Source organism: Haliotis rufescens, unplaced genomic scaffold, assembly GCF_023055435.1.
Source record: "Haliotis rufescens isolate VD_foot unplaced genomic scaffold, xgHalRufe1.0.p SCAF_6, whole genome shotgun sequence".
NCBI lineage: Eukaryota > Metazoa > Mollusca > Gastropoda > Lepetellida > Haliotidae > Haliotis > Haliotis rufescens.
In genome coordinates this window covers 9,537,358-9,553,724 of record NW_025964334.1, presented here as the reverse complement: position 1 = coordinate 9,553,724, position 16,367 = coordinate 9,537,358, and the positions used below count along the sequence as shown (strand labels likewise).

Here is a 16,367-nt window from a genome sequence, read left to right as displayed (position 1 = left end):
TGAGTGAGCCGCCTTTAACGCCGCTTTTATGTTTCTAGGTTTGTCTGCAAAAAAAAGCGGGATTCGAACCCACAATCATAGCTTTCTGGCGTGCCCAAGGGACGCAATAATATATTTGAAATCAAGATCCTTTTGAGAGATCCTAAATATTGAATAGTGGGTGAAAGAGTTTAGCATTTCGTTGAACAGTCGTTTTGTTGTCACTGCGAACCAACGATCATAGGATCCCGGCTCACCCAAGGGACGCAAGTCCCAACGTATTAAGGCACCTGAGACGAATGGGCTAAACGTGCCCCTTCAACTGGGATTAAAGTGTCAAATCTAAACATAATAACCCTTACGAACAATCTCAAAGACAACACATACGATGTAGAAATGTTGATCACATTTTAATAAATCTTATACAGAAGGCAATTACAAAAGCTAGGTCTGAAACTGTCTACACGTGTGACATATTTTGTAAGTATGTACACTTGGGAGGCATTAGAAAGTTTCACGGAACCCCCTGATTCAAACAACGACGAGGTTAAAGTTACGTTCCCTGTACACATAAACAATGCATAAACACAATAAAAAATAATAATCAGTTAAATATCGTCAATACTTCAAAGGTTTCTGTACACTATGTTCCTCTGTTACCCGTGAATACATGCGACCTCCATGTTGTGTAGTAGCTATTTTCAACCAACGAGACACGGTCTAGTTCAAACTTTGGGAAAACCACCGATGGCTCAGACCAATGAGCGCTCAGTTTACATCGAACAGTGACATAGCTTTACAATCATCAGCTCTACACTTACTTGAATATCAAGCAATGATAAAGTTCACGTAAAGTTCATGCACAAAGTCGAACCAATCGACTTCCTTGGGTGATAAACGACCTCATATCATTAGTGACTGAAAATTTACGTCACTATTATGACGTATGTTACGTCACTATTATGACATACGTCACTATGACGACGTATGTATTAACGGGTGATGGACGAACGTAGTGTATACAAATCCTGTGAAATACTGACGATAACGTAACAGCGTATGTCAATTAAAACACAGTGTCACTAAAGTGGAACCTTACGCCCTGGGTCCCATTTCACAATGGCATCGTAACTCTACAACTGTCGTAGTAAGACCGAGTTACGACAAGCGTAGCGCTACGATCCCTTCGTGAAACAGGGCACTGGAATGAACTTTGCCATGTATCCTATAAATATATAGATATAGACATAACAAAAACTGCTTAAGTTAAAGCAAGTAATACAAAAAAATCTCCAATGTTATTAATCCTCAACTATCCTAAATTGAATCATGACAAGAAAGTCTGCCTATGTTGTCTACAACTCACTCTAATAAACAAACCAATATATCAAGGTCCACTTAAGACCTCTTACTGACACTTAATCATAACAATATAAGTATTTAAAGTGTAGCACTAGGTATTAATTATCATGGTCAACAAATAGACTTAGCAAAGATTCTTTTTACGCGTTTATTCCAATCTTAGAGCAAAATCTTAGGGCGAGACATTTTCGTGACCAAGCTGCCCTACGTATAAGCACATGGTATGTCTATGTGACCATAATATGAGCACTGGTTTTTGTTGTTACCATATGATGGTCCTCAGAGCAGACAGTGACATCATGTCAGGGAAAATATTCGGCCCTTTATCACTTGGCTTAACACTGCTTTGAAAAGTATTTCAGCCCGGAGTGATGCAGGTCTTAGACTTTACCACATGGGTTAAACCTAAGAGCACAGCTATGGTGCCGACAATCCTAGAAACATAATCAGGGCCAACCAAGATTCGAACACATGATCATAGGTTTCTGGTTTATCAAAGGGATGCAACTCTGCACTGCAAATTGCAGGGCCTGAGATGACTGGACCACTCGTGACCCTTTCATTTTTAATGGTTAGTAGGTCTAATCTCGTCAAAGGACAACATCTAATGGTGTACTGGGTCTGACCCTGCTTGGCACAGTATTCCAGTTATATCACAGGGTGTCAGCTTCAAGTGGCAGATACTGTAATAAGCGTCCCTGACATTCATCACTTTGGTGAAAGCCACGAGCACTGGCATGGCGCTGGCTGACAGACCACGATCATAATCTGGGGAAACCTAATGGCTCCTGGAACAAGTGAGTGAGTGAGTACGGTTTTACGCCACTTTTATCAATATTCTAGCAATATCACCGCGGGGGACACCAGAAATGGGCTTCACACATTGTACCCATGTCGGGAATCAAACCCGGGTCTTCCGGGTGACGAGCGAACGCTTTAACCACTAGGCTATGCGACCGCTACTTCCTGGAACTGGGCACTGAACATCACTGCCTGTGCACTTCAACTTCTTAATTAATCCCACCTAGCACATATCTACTTAATGGACACCAAGACACACTGTTGCTACGGTAATTTCTGCAACAATAAACATAATCCTATGTTCCTCAACAAATATCTTCCTTATCTACCACAAGCTAAGATACAACAATGTGGTCTTGTTCAGATGCTGGTGAGTGAGTGAGTGAGTGAGTGAGTGAGTGAGTATGGTTTTACGCTGCTTTTAGCAATATTCCAGCAATATCACGGCGGGAAACACAAGAAATGGGCTTTACACATTGTACCCATGTTGGGAATCGAACCTGGGTCTTCGGCGTGATGAACGAACACTTTTAACACTAGGCTACCCGACCGCCCCTCAGATGCTGGTGAAGCTACATTGGTTAAATATATTTCAACAGCAATAATGGGACTGAATTGATACTCTGGAAGGTGCCTATGTCATCTTCTTCAAAATAATTACATCCAGAAATACTAGAAATTACAACTTTGCCTCAGATCTTACAAACAATTATGGTTCATTGGACATGCTGAATGCCCTGAAAAAATGAAATTATTTGGCTTCTTTCCGGATAAGAAATATGTGCCCAACAAATACTCCAGCGCCCTGAATTTTAAATGTTTGGTTGCTGACAGGACTCTCAATACCATATATCATTACCTCAGAGTAATAATAAATCTTAGTGTGATACACACAGACATGCCCTTAACAATTTGTTATCTCCACTACTACACATAAATAATTATACAAGTGAGTGAGTGAGTGAGTGAGTTGGGTTTGACACCACTTTTAGCAATATTCCAGCAATATCAAGGCAGGAGACTCCAGCTATGGGCTTTACACATATTACCCATGTGGGGAATCGAACCCGGGACTTTAGCCTAAAGAGCGAACACTTTAACCACGCGGCTACCCCCCTGCCCATAAATAAGAGTAACCAAGTATATTTGAATATAAAATACTTAACCAAATAAATATATAACAGTTTCCATGTGCTCAAGAATATGTCTGCAAGTTAAGAATCATGACAGAAGTACAAGGACAACGACTATCTGTCTGTAAGATAAATGTGGCTTCAATTCAATGTGCTACATAACAACACTGTTAAAATGGAGGTTGTCGTAAATAATAACCATACATATAAAAATACCAGGATGATGATGACGACATAACTTGATAATATAAAACTGAAACCTTTGTGGTACCAAATACTGATATTGAAATTATCAATACTAATAACCATGATTTCTTTTGGTGACAAATGGTCATATAACATACATGATAAGCGATGATCACAAGAACAGGTTAAAGATGTTTCCCTTTTTTTAAAATGCAAATAACTACAATCTTAAAAACATTTTAAATTTGAAAAAATTCATCCCTTTGGCACTAACAATGAAATATCAACATACAGAAATAAACTTCAGATAAATTTTCATTTTTATCTGCAAATTATTCAAGCTTTGGTGAAATTATTCAAGATTTAGTTAAGTCCACTACATAGAGTAACAAGAGTGATCTCCCTTACATCAAGAAACCAAACGGTTTTCAGCAGAGACCTGGCACCTACAGGAATGATGCCTAATAATATCGACATAAAATCTTGTACACAAGTGAATCCTAGAGACATTGTCAGGAGTACAGTAAATGTTTGGTTCAGTCTGCAAGATCTGTATTTCTTACAAAAGGACTTACTACTTCACTGTTATGCGTGAGTGGGTGAGAGAGATTGGTTTTACTCTGTTGTTGGCAATATTCCAGCGATATCACAGCAGGGGATACCAGAAATGGGCTTCACACATTGTACTCATGTGGGGAATCGAACCAGGGTCTTCGGTGGGACAAGCGAACGCCTTCACCACCAGGCTACGCCATTGCCCCACCACTCTAATGAAGCCCACGAGCATGTGTCTGGTGCTGACAAACCTACATGCATAACCATGGTGAACAGGGGTTTAAACCCATGATCACAGGATCCTGGCACACCTAAGGGCCACAACTACACAGTAAATAGCCAGAGTCGTGTCACCACTGAACCAAACAGTTACACATACTTATAAGCTAACAATATTAATGTCACAATCCAAATGATTCCTGATGAAATGTATTTATTTTTAAATAAACGACTACGATAGTAAAACACAGTTAAAAATGAGATGCTTCACATAATAATCTTATGGTTGTTTGAATCAGGGCGAATCTCCATTCATACTGTTATGACACACCTACCGATGTCTTTAAATACATACATGGTACGGCAACTTTGGTTGCCTATTTCATAGACCTACATATATATGGTAAAAATAGAAATTCTTCCATTTTACTTTTGTACATAGTAATGGCACAAGTCTTTATACAATTTACATGTTGCCCTTCAGGAAATTAGCCATGTATACAGCCGCGCTGTCTCTAGAGGCGCTATCAGCCAGGTTAGTACAGAGGGTTCGTGACGCATGGGAAACCTGCAACGATTGGCTGATTCTTGGCTGCCAAGTCACACCCCTTGTCCAAGGCACCCAATCACAGTTCTTCATATATACAGCACGGATGTGGTGATGTATGGAGCTTGGATAAAACAGTCTGGCATTGTCTGCAACCACAACCAAACTGACAGGGGCAACGAGTCCGGGTCGTAGACATGATTGCTTGTCGGTTCAACTGGCTTTCAGTGTCCGATACAGAATCCCAGCCAAAAGGCCTCTAAAAGAAATCGGTGACGAGGCCAGGAGGATGAGTTTAGCACTTATATATACGCCACAAAGTCTTGAGTTTTCTCCATAAAGGCACTGTGCTACCAACAAAGGCACAGGAGATCGTAGCGCCGTCTACCAAGACCACACTCCCATTCACCACTCCAAGAGTCGTCTCCCCTATTTCCATTATTTACATGTCAGTGTTTTTATTTACAATTTATTCATAAAATACCATTATAAAAAGGCTATTCCTATATTCATAAATATTAAATACTTTTAAAAATTTGAATTTTGAAATCAAATTTCTAAAGGGAAACTAATCATAGTTACAATGTTCTTTTCAAAATCCATATAAAAAAGTATCGATCTGTCTATAAAAAATAACCTACAACTCAAATGTAACTCTTTACAGAGGAGGAACATAAGAACTGGCAACAGATGAAGATGTCATAGGTGGACATATATCCAAATTGGAGGTGAGAACAATCGATGATTGTTAGTGTCACAACATTGTGATGGCATATCAGTTCTGTCTGTCCAATCACTGTGAGAATAGCTCCATCAGTCTTGTCACAACTGGTTATTGTAATTTGATGTAGAGTCCGGACTGGCCGTGGTGTTCCTGCCAAACAGTCGATCCACTTCTCGACTGTGTTGTCGGGGACCGGGCTCTGGGGTGTACGTGAAGGTGAGTCCCGTCGCGTAGATCACACCGTCGTTACGCACGAGGCATACAGGCACCTGCAGACAGACGGTAAACATACTCACACAAAAATAAAAATAATATTTAAAATTAAAATTAAAAGAGATTTTGCAACTTTTGAAGAAAAACTGTTTTTAGGGGATATGAGACAAAGGCTTCAGCTTGAAAGGTCACAGACTTGAATATTCAAATTAAAGCCTGCTGTGATTGTTTGTTGTTTAACACCACACTCAGCTATATGACCACTGTCTGTAAATAATCAAGTCTGGACCAGACAATCCAGTGATTTGGCATAATGAGCTTCGATCCACACAATCGGAATATGGTGACATGCCTCAACCAAGAAGATCAAAGTTATACTTTTGCACGTTATTTTTTAAAACTAGGAAGTGAGTGATGAAATGTAAACTCAGTGTCAGTCAGTTATTTTTTAAAACTATAAATGCATGTATTGTAGTTGATAAGGAAGATTTGAAGTCGCTTGACTAAGGAGACACCACATGTGCTGTATGTGCTTAGAGTGGGACCATTCAAAGCCCAAGAAACTCTCAGGAGTCAAGATGCCAAACATGGTCACCTATGCAATTATTCTTCGTGGCCGATGTTGCTTAAGTTCACCTGATTTGTGTGTAAGACTTACATGTAACTGCTGTCTGACCCACTTCCAGCCGGCGCGAAAGGCAGAGATGTCGGGGACTACACACAGCATGCTCTCGTCACTCCTGAAAGCATCAACATCATCAAAATCAATATCAACATCAACAACATCAACATCCATATCAACATCAACAACATCTGCATCAACAACATCACCATCACCATCATCAACATCATCACCACCATCAACATCATCACCACCATCAGCATCAACATCATCTGCATCACCATCATCCGCATCAACATCTTCCACAAGGAAGAGATTTAATAGATGTCAACTTCTTAATAATGATGAACACAACGTGCTTACACCTTCATCAGGTGAAGGGGTAAGTACTTACTCCGAAACGTTGTGTTCCTCATAATAAAGAACGGCATCACAGTGTGCAACACTTGCTGTTAGTCCGAACCTGGTTCTAACCAAATGTCACTCTGTCGCGTAAGCTGAGACAAACAAATCTATGGTTTTACGCCGCAATATTCCAGCATTATCTCAGTGGGGGTCACAGGAAATTGGGATTCATTAATTGTACCCATGTTGGCAATTGAACCCGGGTCTTTGTCATGACGAGCCAACACTTTCACCACTGGGCTACCAAAAATCTACAGGAAATGAGACAGGAAGAAACGTTAGGAGATGAAATGTTACCGGTACATTTCCTACCTCATACGGTCACTAACCTGAACATGGTCTCTGCCTCCACATCGCCGAACCACACTTTGAGAGCAGGGGTAAAGTTCTCTCCGTTCAGTTCCAACATTGCAACATCACCGCCTCCATTCAACTGAAACACAAAGTTTATTCCTCTAACATGTGTTTCTAAATGACCATTTAATCACAAGGAAACTAATCATATTGGACTTCAGGATCGCATCTGAAGATGTCAAGAGTTGTCTCCCTTCCCATAATTCTAAAAGACCAATTGATTGAATGTTTTTGCTTACTGTGTTCTGCTAATCTGAAGAGTCTTGCCCAAAGCTAGGCTGACCAACAAACCCTAACACCCACCCTCTGCAGTGCTGTACCCAGCTGGGGGGGCACTTGCCCCTCCCCTCTGGATTTTTTATAGAATCATGAAAATACAAGATGGGGACAAGTGATACTTGTACAAATATTTGCCCCCCTGTCAAAAAAAGTTAACTACGGCCTTGCTCTGCCAACCTAACTTTGCTTTCAATAACAGTATTTTCGTGTTCATGATTACTTGACAAGAAACAGGCACGTGTATGGTGGTGTTAACCAAGAATCATAATCAGGGCAGGTCTGGGTTTCAAACCTATGATCAAAGGATCCTGGCAAGCCTATCAAAGGGACACAACTCTTCATAGCCAATTGTAATCAAATACAAGTCAGGGCTCAACTTAGCAATACAGGACATTCACAAGGGCAACCTGTTATTGAAAAATGATATTCATAAATACATGCACTAAGTTCATGTACAAAACATATTGTGTGTGACTAACCTCTTTTTTTTGGTCAACACAAAATGGATTTTTGAACATGCTCAATGCCTCTAAAGTTTATTAACCATACTACATCTTGCCACGTCATGTCTTGTCATGCTTGAAGCCATCACACTGAAGGTTCTTCAAGGTTATGTGCAGGTTCCTATTTCATTTCACACCACTGTGTCAGTAATTAAAATTACCCTGGCACGTATCGGTCTGTTAAACTTTGATAAATTTATGAGACAAGGGTGCAACCTGGTTTTGTTAGGTGCAAATGGTTTTCATGTCAACATGCACCTGCTGCAAGCTACATCCTGCAAGACCTGCAGTGTACTCACGTGTAGGCTGTGTACGACCGGGACAGGAGTTAGCGGGTTCTTCACTGGACCCATGCCCTCGAAGAAGGTGTATTCAGCCTTGTCCGTGCTGATGATTGTCCAAGATGCACCATCATTAATCATTTCCTTGTTTGGCTCTTTAGGACATGGAGTTGCCTGGAGAAGAGAGTGAGTGAGTGAGTGAGTATGGTTTTACGCCGCTTTTAGCAATATTCCAGCAATATCACGGCGGGGGACACCAGAAATGGGCTTCACACATTGCACCCATGTCGGGATTCGAACCCGGGTCTTCGGCGTGACGAGCGAACGCTTTAACCACTAGGCTACCCGACCGCCCCCCTGGAGGAGAGAAACACGGCAGCATTCAGGAACCTGGCACGAGCACATCACCTCACCCTTCAAAGCTAATAACAAAACTATACACTTTAAGACTAAACCTTTGTCGTAAGTAGCTCACCGTTTGTAATTAGCTCACCATTTGTATAATATAATTATGTTTTAATTTTAAAATATCGCTACTGGGAACATAGCGTTAGCAGTAATCTGAAATGGGACTTTTCATTCCATTTTGGAAGTCTTACAAGAACTGTAGGCCTGAGGTTGAATATCAGCCTATGGGATGCACCCTTAAATTGGGGAATAATATCTAGAATAATTGGTTATCATTATCAACATGATTCACAGCATAGACTTGGTGAAAATATATCATCTTTGGTGTTTCTGGTATATACTACTCAAAAGAAGTTGAGGAACACCCCATTCTTTCATATTACTTCAGTTAATGTGTCATCTTTTGGATTTACAGTTTATTATATAATTCCTTCCCATTACAAGCTAAAACAAGTGATTATTAATCAATTGTCAGTGTTAATTGGTCGAATGTTTGACAATGACTGCATTGAGGCCAATATCTAGTTAATAACATGTAATGATTTTTTTGGACAATTCTGAATATATCTGACTTAATCGTAGTGGGTGAAGTTACCCGTAGTATGACCAGCCTCTGTACACTCACCTGAAACTGTATGATTCTTTCCTGAGACAGACACAGGTACATCCTCTCCGTGTCCTTCAGGTAGAATGAACATTTGTGCAGCTGTGACACAGGGTCGTCCGCATCTAGCAGCGCCGTCTGCTTGTCAACCTTACGGATTATCTGAAAGAAGAATTACTGCAATTGTCACAATCACATCAAATGCACATATGGTGATTGGATTAATTGGAGCTGAGCTCTTCAATAAGCTCTGCAGATCGCACATGGATTTCTTAACATGTACATCTCTTGAACACTGCACAACCAAAAGCTACATCTAACAGTAAAGATCCTTTCCACACGCAGGCACGCACGCAGGCAGGCAGGCAGGCGCGCACCGCACGCACGCACACACGCATGCACGCACGCACGCACGCACACACGCACACACACACACACACAAACACACACACACAAACACACACAAACACACACACACACACTTTTAAGGATACTGCACTTTTCTGAGATTTATAGCAGTAAACATGGCTAAAATTCAAGTACTCGTTTAGGTGTGGTGGCAATAGGGCTTTCTTTAACTTAATAGAGCAGTTCTAAAGTTCCATGTACGATAAAAAGGCTATTCCCTACATTTTGAGACGTCCACCATCCAACGTCGAACTAAATTGCAGAAATATATGTCCTTGAAGCGATTCTTTTGTCAAGCAAATCCTACGTAACAATATTTCTGATAGTGAAGCAGAACTTTCGATGATATCAGGTTAACTGATTTGTTGTTCTTTTCAAACCCAAAATGAAAACGTCTGTTTTAAAGCAAAAATATCAGAGCTGTTATTAATTTAACCTTGTAAATCCCAAGAAAAGCTGATTTTGTTGGATGGAAAACTTGACCAACTCTCAAAGAAATAAAGAATCGTATCTGACACAAACTGCTCCCCAATTTTATTCTGCAGCAACTGAATCATGAATCAACTGAATCATAACTGACCAAGCGGGGCAGCGCCATGCCAGTGACGGAGCAGACCAGTTTGACGGTGGAGCCGTAATGGATGTAGCCGTCCCTGACGGTGAACTCTTCAGACTCATCCTCATTGTCATCCACTGAAACAGGTCAATAAAGGTCAAGGTCAAGGTGAGGTAAAATCAGGTTAAATGTCTTGTTCCAAGATAATTGCACTACATAGCGACGTGCATGCATGTTTGTGTGTGGCTGCTTGTTCTAATCCAGACTAGTTTTATAGTTCTAGCAAGAGATACCATGCTGTAACTTAACATGAATATCCCACTCACACACACAGTACACCAACTCTTGGCCATATTCCAGCAATATGAGAGCGGTCTGTCAATAATCGAGTCTGGACCAGACAATCCAGTGATACATATTATAAGCACATTCACATCTTAGCATTATGATGAGAGGGAATCAGCAAAGTCACCAAGTCTTACCACCTGAACCAGAAGCACCAAAAGGATATTAGACAATCAGAGCATGTTGTTCTCTGAGGCTTACATAAGTGTATTGTGAAGGCTCCCCACTGCGTAGAACTTGCATGGAAGTTGCCATTTTCCACATGGAGGTAGCGAGTGCTCACAGTCTGGGACCTCAGTCGGTTGAATAATGCAACTTTGGTCCCTGAAGCTATACATACTGAAATAAACAAACAACAACAAACTTCACAACATGTTTGCAAAACGAGAGGACATCATCGCGAGCACCAAACACTTTCATCAAAATTATCACACATTGGACAAATCATAGACTCACATAAGAATTGAGTTATCTCCCTTTGACCATCCAGTCGAATACTGAACAACGGAATGGGACCATGAAGTACTTTTTTATTAATTGTAGCTTTGAAATGCTGATATTAAATGTCTGGACAAAATTCTCAAAAAAATACATGCTAAATATCCACAAGAATAAATTTTGACCTACACAACGAAAGTTGCTTCACAAATCTTAACATAAAAAGACCCACGGAACAAATTAAATGTCCAACACAGATATTGATTCCGCAATTCAATAACATTACCGTTATAACAGAAAACATACCTCAAGATGACAACTCACTTGCATAATATTCTCATTTGAAATTAGGTTCCCTTGATCAAATTGATGTTGAACATTTTAAAATAAACAAGTTTGTTAATAAGCCCATGTATCTGATCTAACCAACACTACAATAACATTACCTTATCTCTTAGATATAGACACACATGCATTAGGCACCAGCTTCTTATCAATAGCATGACTAAACAAAACTCTTCCTCAGGCATAAATGGAGACCAACAATTTCCAGACCATCCTCTGTTATCCAGGGTATTTTATCTCCCGTCTATTAGGATAAATACGGAGCCCACTTATCTCAATTTCTTTGTTGTAAGTCTGGTTCAAATGACGTGAAGCTAGTAATAGCAATGCAATCAAGTCTTCCATGATTCACACAAACAGTGATATCAACTATACTTGACTTTCACAAGCTGTCTCAAATACACCAGGTGCATAAGGACTTCTCCCACCGACCTCACTCCCCTATCAGTGTACTCAAGAAAACATCTTTTACAGCTAAAAGTCTTCTGATTTTGAATAAATTAATTTCAGAGGTCGTAATGGAGGAGGTCGTAATATTGAATGTATGTCTGAGCCGAACTTTCTTTAAGAGGCATTTTCATTAGTTGTTGATTTCAAGCTGATGTGTGAGAGAAGTTCCGTGGTAAGTTGGAGATACGAGAGATGACGTTGGTGTCCTCACTTCAACAGTGAGTGAGTTTGATTTTATGCCACTTTTAGCAATATTCCAGCAATATCACGGCAGGGGACACCAGACACCAGGGCGTCAAACATTTTACCCATGTCAGGAATTGAACCCAAGTCTTCAGCGTGACAAGCGAACGCTTTAACCACTAAGCTACCCCACTGCCCCTTGAGTATTTATCAAAAGAGAACGGAGATATAACACTGGATAACAAGTGCTACAAACTGCCAGGCTTCTGTTGACATTAAACATCGACGCTAACAAAGACATTATCCTTCAATACAATGTAAAAATTGTGAAAGGAGAACTCTTAGAAAGTAATATAATGACACAACTTACAATCTGCATTTTTAAGTGACTGCTTTTTCTTCGAGGGTTTTGAGATGACCTTAATCCGTTTACTGTGGAACAGCCCAATGTCTTGCCCATTTCCATGAAACATTTTCACAGACAACATAAAGTGTTTTCTCTTATCAGAGTCCGATATATACAAGGTTTTAGCTGCACAGTAATTCTGAAAAACAAGCCAAAGAAGACAATGTATTTATATATCAACAGGACAAGGATGATTAAACAATGCACTACTTGCAAGATTACCAAGAGCTACAGCTCATTAAAATCTTGTGAATTTTTCAGTACTGTTACCATGGTTACAGAATCATTCCTCTTGTATCAAGAATGTGAAGAAAAGTAAAAAGTGCGAGCCACACCTTTGACAACTGCCCCCATGGCATTATTGAGTTGTTTTACACAAGTTAGTAAAACCCATAAAGCCCCTCCTGTAAGTCCCCCCTTCCCGTAAGTCTCCCACTCTCCCGTAAGTCTCCCCTTCTTGTAAGTCTCCCCATCTCCTCCAAGTCTCCCCCTCTCCCATAAGTCTCCCCTTCTCCAGTGAGTCTCCCCTTCTCCTGTAAGTCCCCCCTCTCCCTTAAGTTTTCCCTTCTTGTAAGTCTCCCCCTTTCCCTTAAATCTCCCAATAGTCTCCCCCTCTCACGCAAGTCTCCCACTCTTTATCAACAAAATGTCTCCCCCTCAAAAAGTCTCCCCTTCTCCCGTAAGTCCGCCTTTTTGTATGTCTCCCCCTCACCTTGCCCTCGAGGTTGAGTTGCACCATCTCCTGGTCGGAATTGCCGATGCCCATAAAGGCACACACTTGTGTGTCCTGCTCCGACGCCCCGTCTTCCTCCATCTGCTGCTTCTTCCTCTTCCACCCGTTGCCAAACAAATATATACATGGTGGCGGGCAGAAAAACCTGCAAACAACAAACAAATATATACATGATGGCGGGCAGAAAAACCGGCACACAACAAACAAATATATACTTGGTGGCGGGCAGAAAAACTGGCACACAACAAACAAATATATACATGGTGGCGGGCAGAAAAACCGGCACACAACAAACAAATATATACATGGTGGCGGGCAGAAAAACCTGCACACAACAAACACAGGGTCACTCAACAGACCACAATATTTCTTTCATAAGTTCCGTATAATCCAATCATTACATTAAAATTCTGAGTCATCCTTATGTGGAATTTCGGGAATTGAAACCGGGTCTTCGGCATCATGAGCGAACGCTTTAACCACTAGGCTACCTGACCATCCAAAATCATTAGTGGTAATAGTACATCAAGGCAGCAAAATATATTCACACCTGATATTGATTTCTGGCTCTTTTCACACATCTGGCTTATTTTTATATATTTCATTTCAAACAGAGAGTTACCCACTCTCCGTGTGAGAAATTGCAAGTTTCAGAAAATACTTGGAGTAAGTATGTCAAAAAAGGGAAGAAACGTAAAACATGGCAACTGAACGCCAAGAGGAACACATCACCCTTATCCAGTTTGGGTTGAAGATTCCCGGGTGATTGTTCCCGATATTGCACACATTTGCAGTGTCCATGTAGCACTTCATCCGTCTCACAGTACAACAAATTGTATACGCAAAATACATACAACATATCTCTATTTCAACTAAGAAGTAGGTTGGTTTTAATAATTACCTTTTCTCATTTCCGTACGATTTCTGCGCCACTTTGGCATGTAATATCACAAGGATCTGATCTCCACGATCTCGTAAGTACTTCCTCATGTTCTCTCTGCAAGACATCAACATCAACATCATATAAACATCACATCTAAAATACAAAAGTAATTACTTTTTAAAGGGTCCTATGATTTTGTTTGTGTATTTTGTAACATTAAACTCAATAATATTTCAACTATATGACGGCACATAGGAAATAATCCAGTGATTGACATCATGAGCATCGATCCACGCTACAGAGATACGATGACATGCATCAACCAAGTCAGCAAGGCTGACCACCTGATCCAATTAGTCGCCTCTTACGTCAGGCATAGTTGCCTTTCACGTCAAGCATGGGTTGCTGAAGACCTATTCTATTCTACCCCGGATCTTCACGGGAACGAAAAATTCTGAATGAAGGTCAAACGTCCTTGTCACAACCCTAATTATAACAGTAAGAGATGTAAGGGGTCCCGAAACTCAAATACTACAGCAGCATACTTCCAGGACCCCAGCCCCTGCCAACAAACACCATAGCAAGGCGTGTGAGCAGTGACCATGGTGACGGTGACATTAGTCGTAGAGAAAGATGCACCAAGTCCTATCTACAGCTGTTACAATGACTACTGCTGGGTGAATAGAACACCATCTGTAATCAGCTACAAGATTATCTCTGTGAAACCCATGTACTGTGTCGGAAACAGCGAGGGCTGGGGCAAGTTGGTTTGTTGTTTAACGCCGCACTCAGCAATATTCCAGCGGTATGACAGCTGTATGTAAATAACCGAGTCTGGACCAGCCAATCCAGTGATTGATATCATGAGCATCGATCCACGCAATTGGGATTGATGACATGCATCAACCAAGTCAGCGAGCCTGACCACCCGATCCCGTTAGTCGCCTTTTACGACAAGCATAGTCACCTTTTACGGCAAGCATGGGTTGCTGAAGACCTATTCTAACCCAGAACCTTCACAGGTCGGGTGGGGCAGGCAGGCAAGTTGATTCTACGCTGATGGTAGCAATATTCCAGCACAATCACGACACGGTGCGTGACAAATGGGCTTCACACCACACATTGTATCCAGGTGAGGAGGCGAGCCCAGACCTTCAGTGTTCTGAAGGAATGCTTTACCCAGTGAGGGAGAACCATGCTTGTATAGTATTGTCTTATACTGGCATCAGTACAATCTTACAGCTTTCTAAATATGTGAATGAATGTTGTTTTACAACCTAGGCAGCAATATTCAGATCTCATGGCTGCCTGAGGGATTCATATTCAAATTGGGGGAAAAAATTATTTTGTTAAGAAACAGGTGTTCTTTGATAGCTCTATTGGTTCTGATGATAGTGAAATACAAATCACCTCAACGAAGCCACAACTAAAGTTATAACTATAAAAACAGGGCTCGTCCGTTTGTATTGATAAGTGGCAGCATGTGCTGGGCGTGAAAGAAGTGAAGAAATGCTTGTCCTCCCATATAATTTCGAACCTAAAATACATTTTCATTTCGCGTATGTTCATAATAATAACAAGAGTTTGCCACTAATGAGGATATATCCCCCCCGCCCCTGTTGCAGAATTTATGACATAATTAAATCTAAACAAACCCTAACCTATTTTAACCGAGGTGGAACTTGTCATGGAAATTGTAAAAAAAAGAAGAGTTTAAAACCGAAGTCCATCTTGTTGCCATGGAAACGTAAAAAAATAATTTTTTCATAAATTTCTAAATAGCAAAAGGCACCAGTTCAGCATGTACTTGACAGACGTGCAAAGTTTCATTAAAAATATTGAACGGTTTCTGAGTTATGCTCCGGAAACGAAATGTGACGGACGGACGGATGGACGGAGCCCGTTTCCATAGCCCCTGCCAACTTTGTTGGGCAGGGGTAAATAATAAGTAGATGTCGCTCATATCATAATTAGACAGCATACTTGGCAACTGTCTGCTGAAGAAATAAACTAAAGAGTGTTTGCATAGCCAGTCTCAAAACTATTTTTAAAGGGATGCAATTATATATATTATTTTGTTGTAAGGGACTCTTTACTGATTCTCAAAATCAAAGCGAAAAGTGAAAGTGAGGATACTGGTTGTTTTTAATTGGGAATGGTGGGGTTGACAAGAAAAAACATTATTTAATTACCAAACAGGCCCAAAAATTATTTTATTTTTAAAAAAAAGTATGGCTGTGAAAAACGTAGCTGTGAAAAACGAAAACAAATGTACATGGTTGAGTGACGCTGAATGGGCAGAAACGAATGGCAGTGACTGAATTTGTTTGTACTGTCTGTTATTTTATTTTATATCTGTATATATATACTCTCAACTCCATTACAGAAAATTGTAAAAATAACCGAGGACATAAAACTGTATTAAATTTAATAGGACAAGTGAAC

At 40.5% G+C, this 16,367-nt stretch overlaps 1 protein-coding gene across 3 annotated transcripts in view; it reads right to left on the bottom strand.

The window, feature by feature from the left end:
* Positions 1-373: 373 nt before the first annotated feature.
* LOC124151662 (recombining binding protein suppressor of hairless-like) overlaps positions 374-16,367 on the bottom strand; it is a 44,567-nt gene continuing 28,573 nt past the window's right edge. For all 3 annotated transcript variants that reach the window (XM_048385595.1, XM_048385594.1, XM_048385596.1), the window contains 10 exons: positions 13,941-14,036; positions 13,019-13,184; positions 12,271-12,445; positions 10,686-10,823; positions 10,164-10,276; positions 9,197-9,337; positions 8,182-8,337; positions 7,076-7,179; positions 6,378-6,459; positions 374-5,775 (listed from right to left, as the gene is read on the bottom strand). In XM_048385595.1, the coding sequence (XP_048241552.1) occupies positions 5,605-5,775; positions 6,378-6,459; positions 7,076-7,179; positions 8,182-8,337; positions 9,197-9,337; positions 10,164-10,276; positions 10,686-10,823; positions 12,271-12,445; positions 13,019-13,184; positions 13,941-14,036 (1,342 nt within the window). In that variant the 3' untranslated portion in view covers positions 374-5,604. The remainder of the gene's footprint in view (positions 5,776-6,377; positions 6,460-7,075; positions 7,180-8,181; positions 8,338-9,196; positions 9,338-10,163; positions 10,277-10,685; positions 10,824-12,270; positions 12,446-13,018; positions 13,185-13,940; positions 14,037-16,367) is intronic.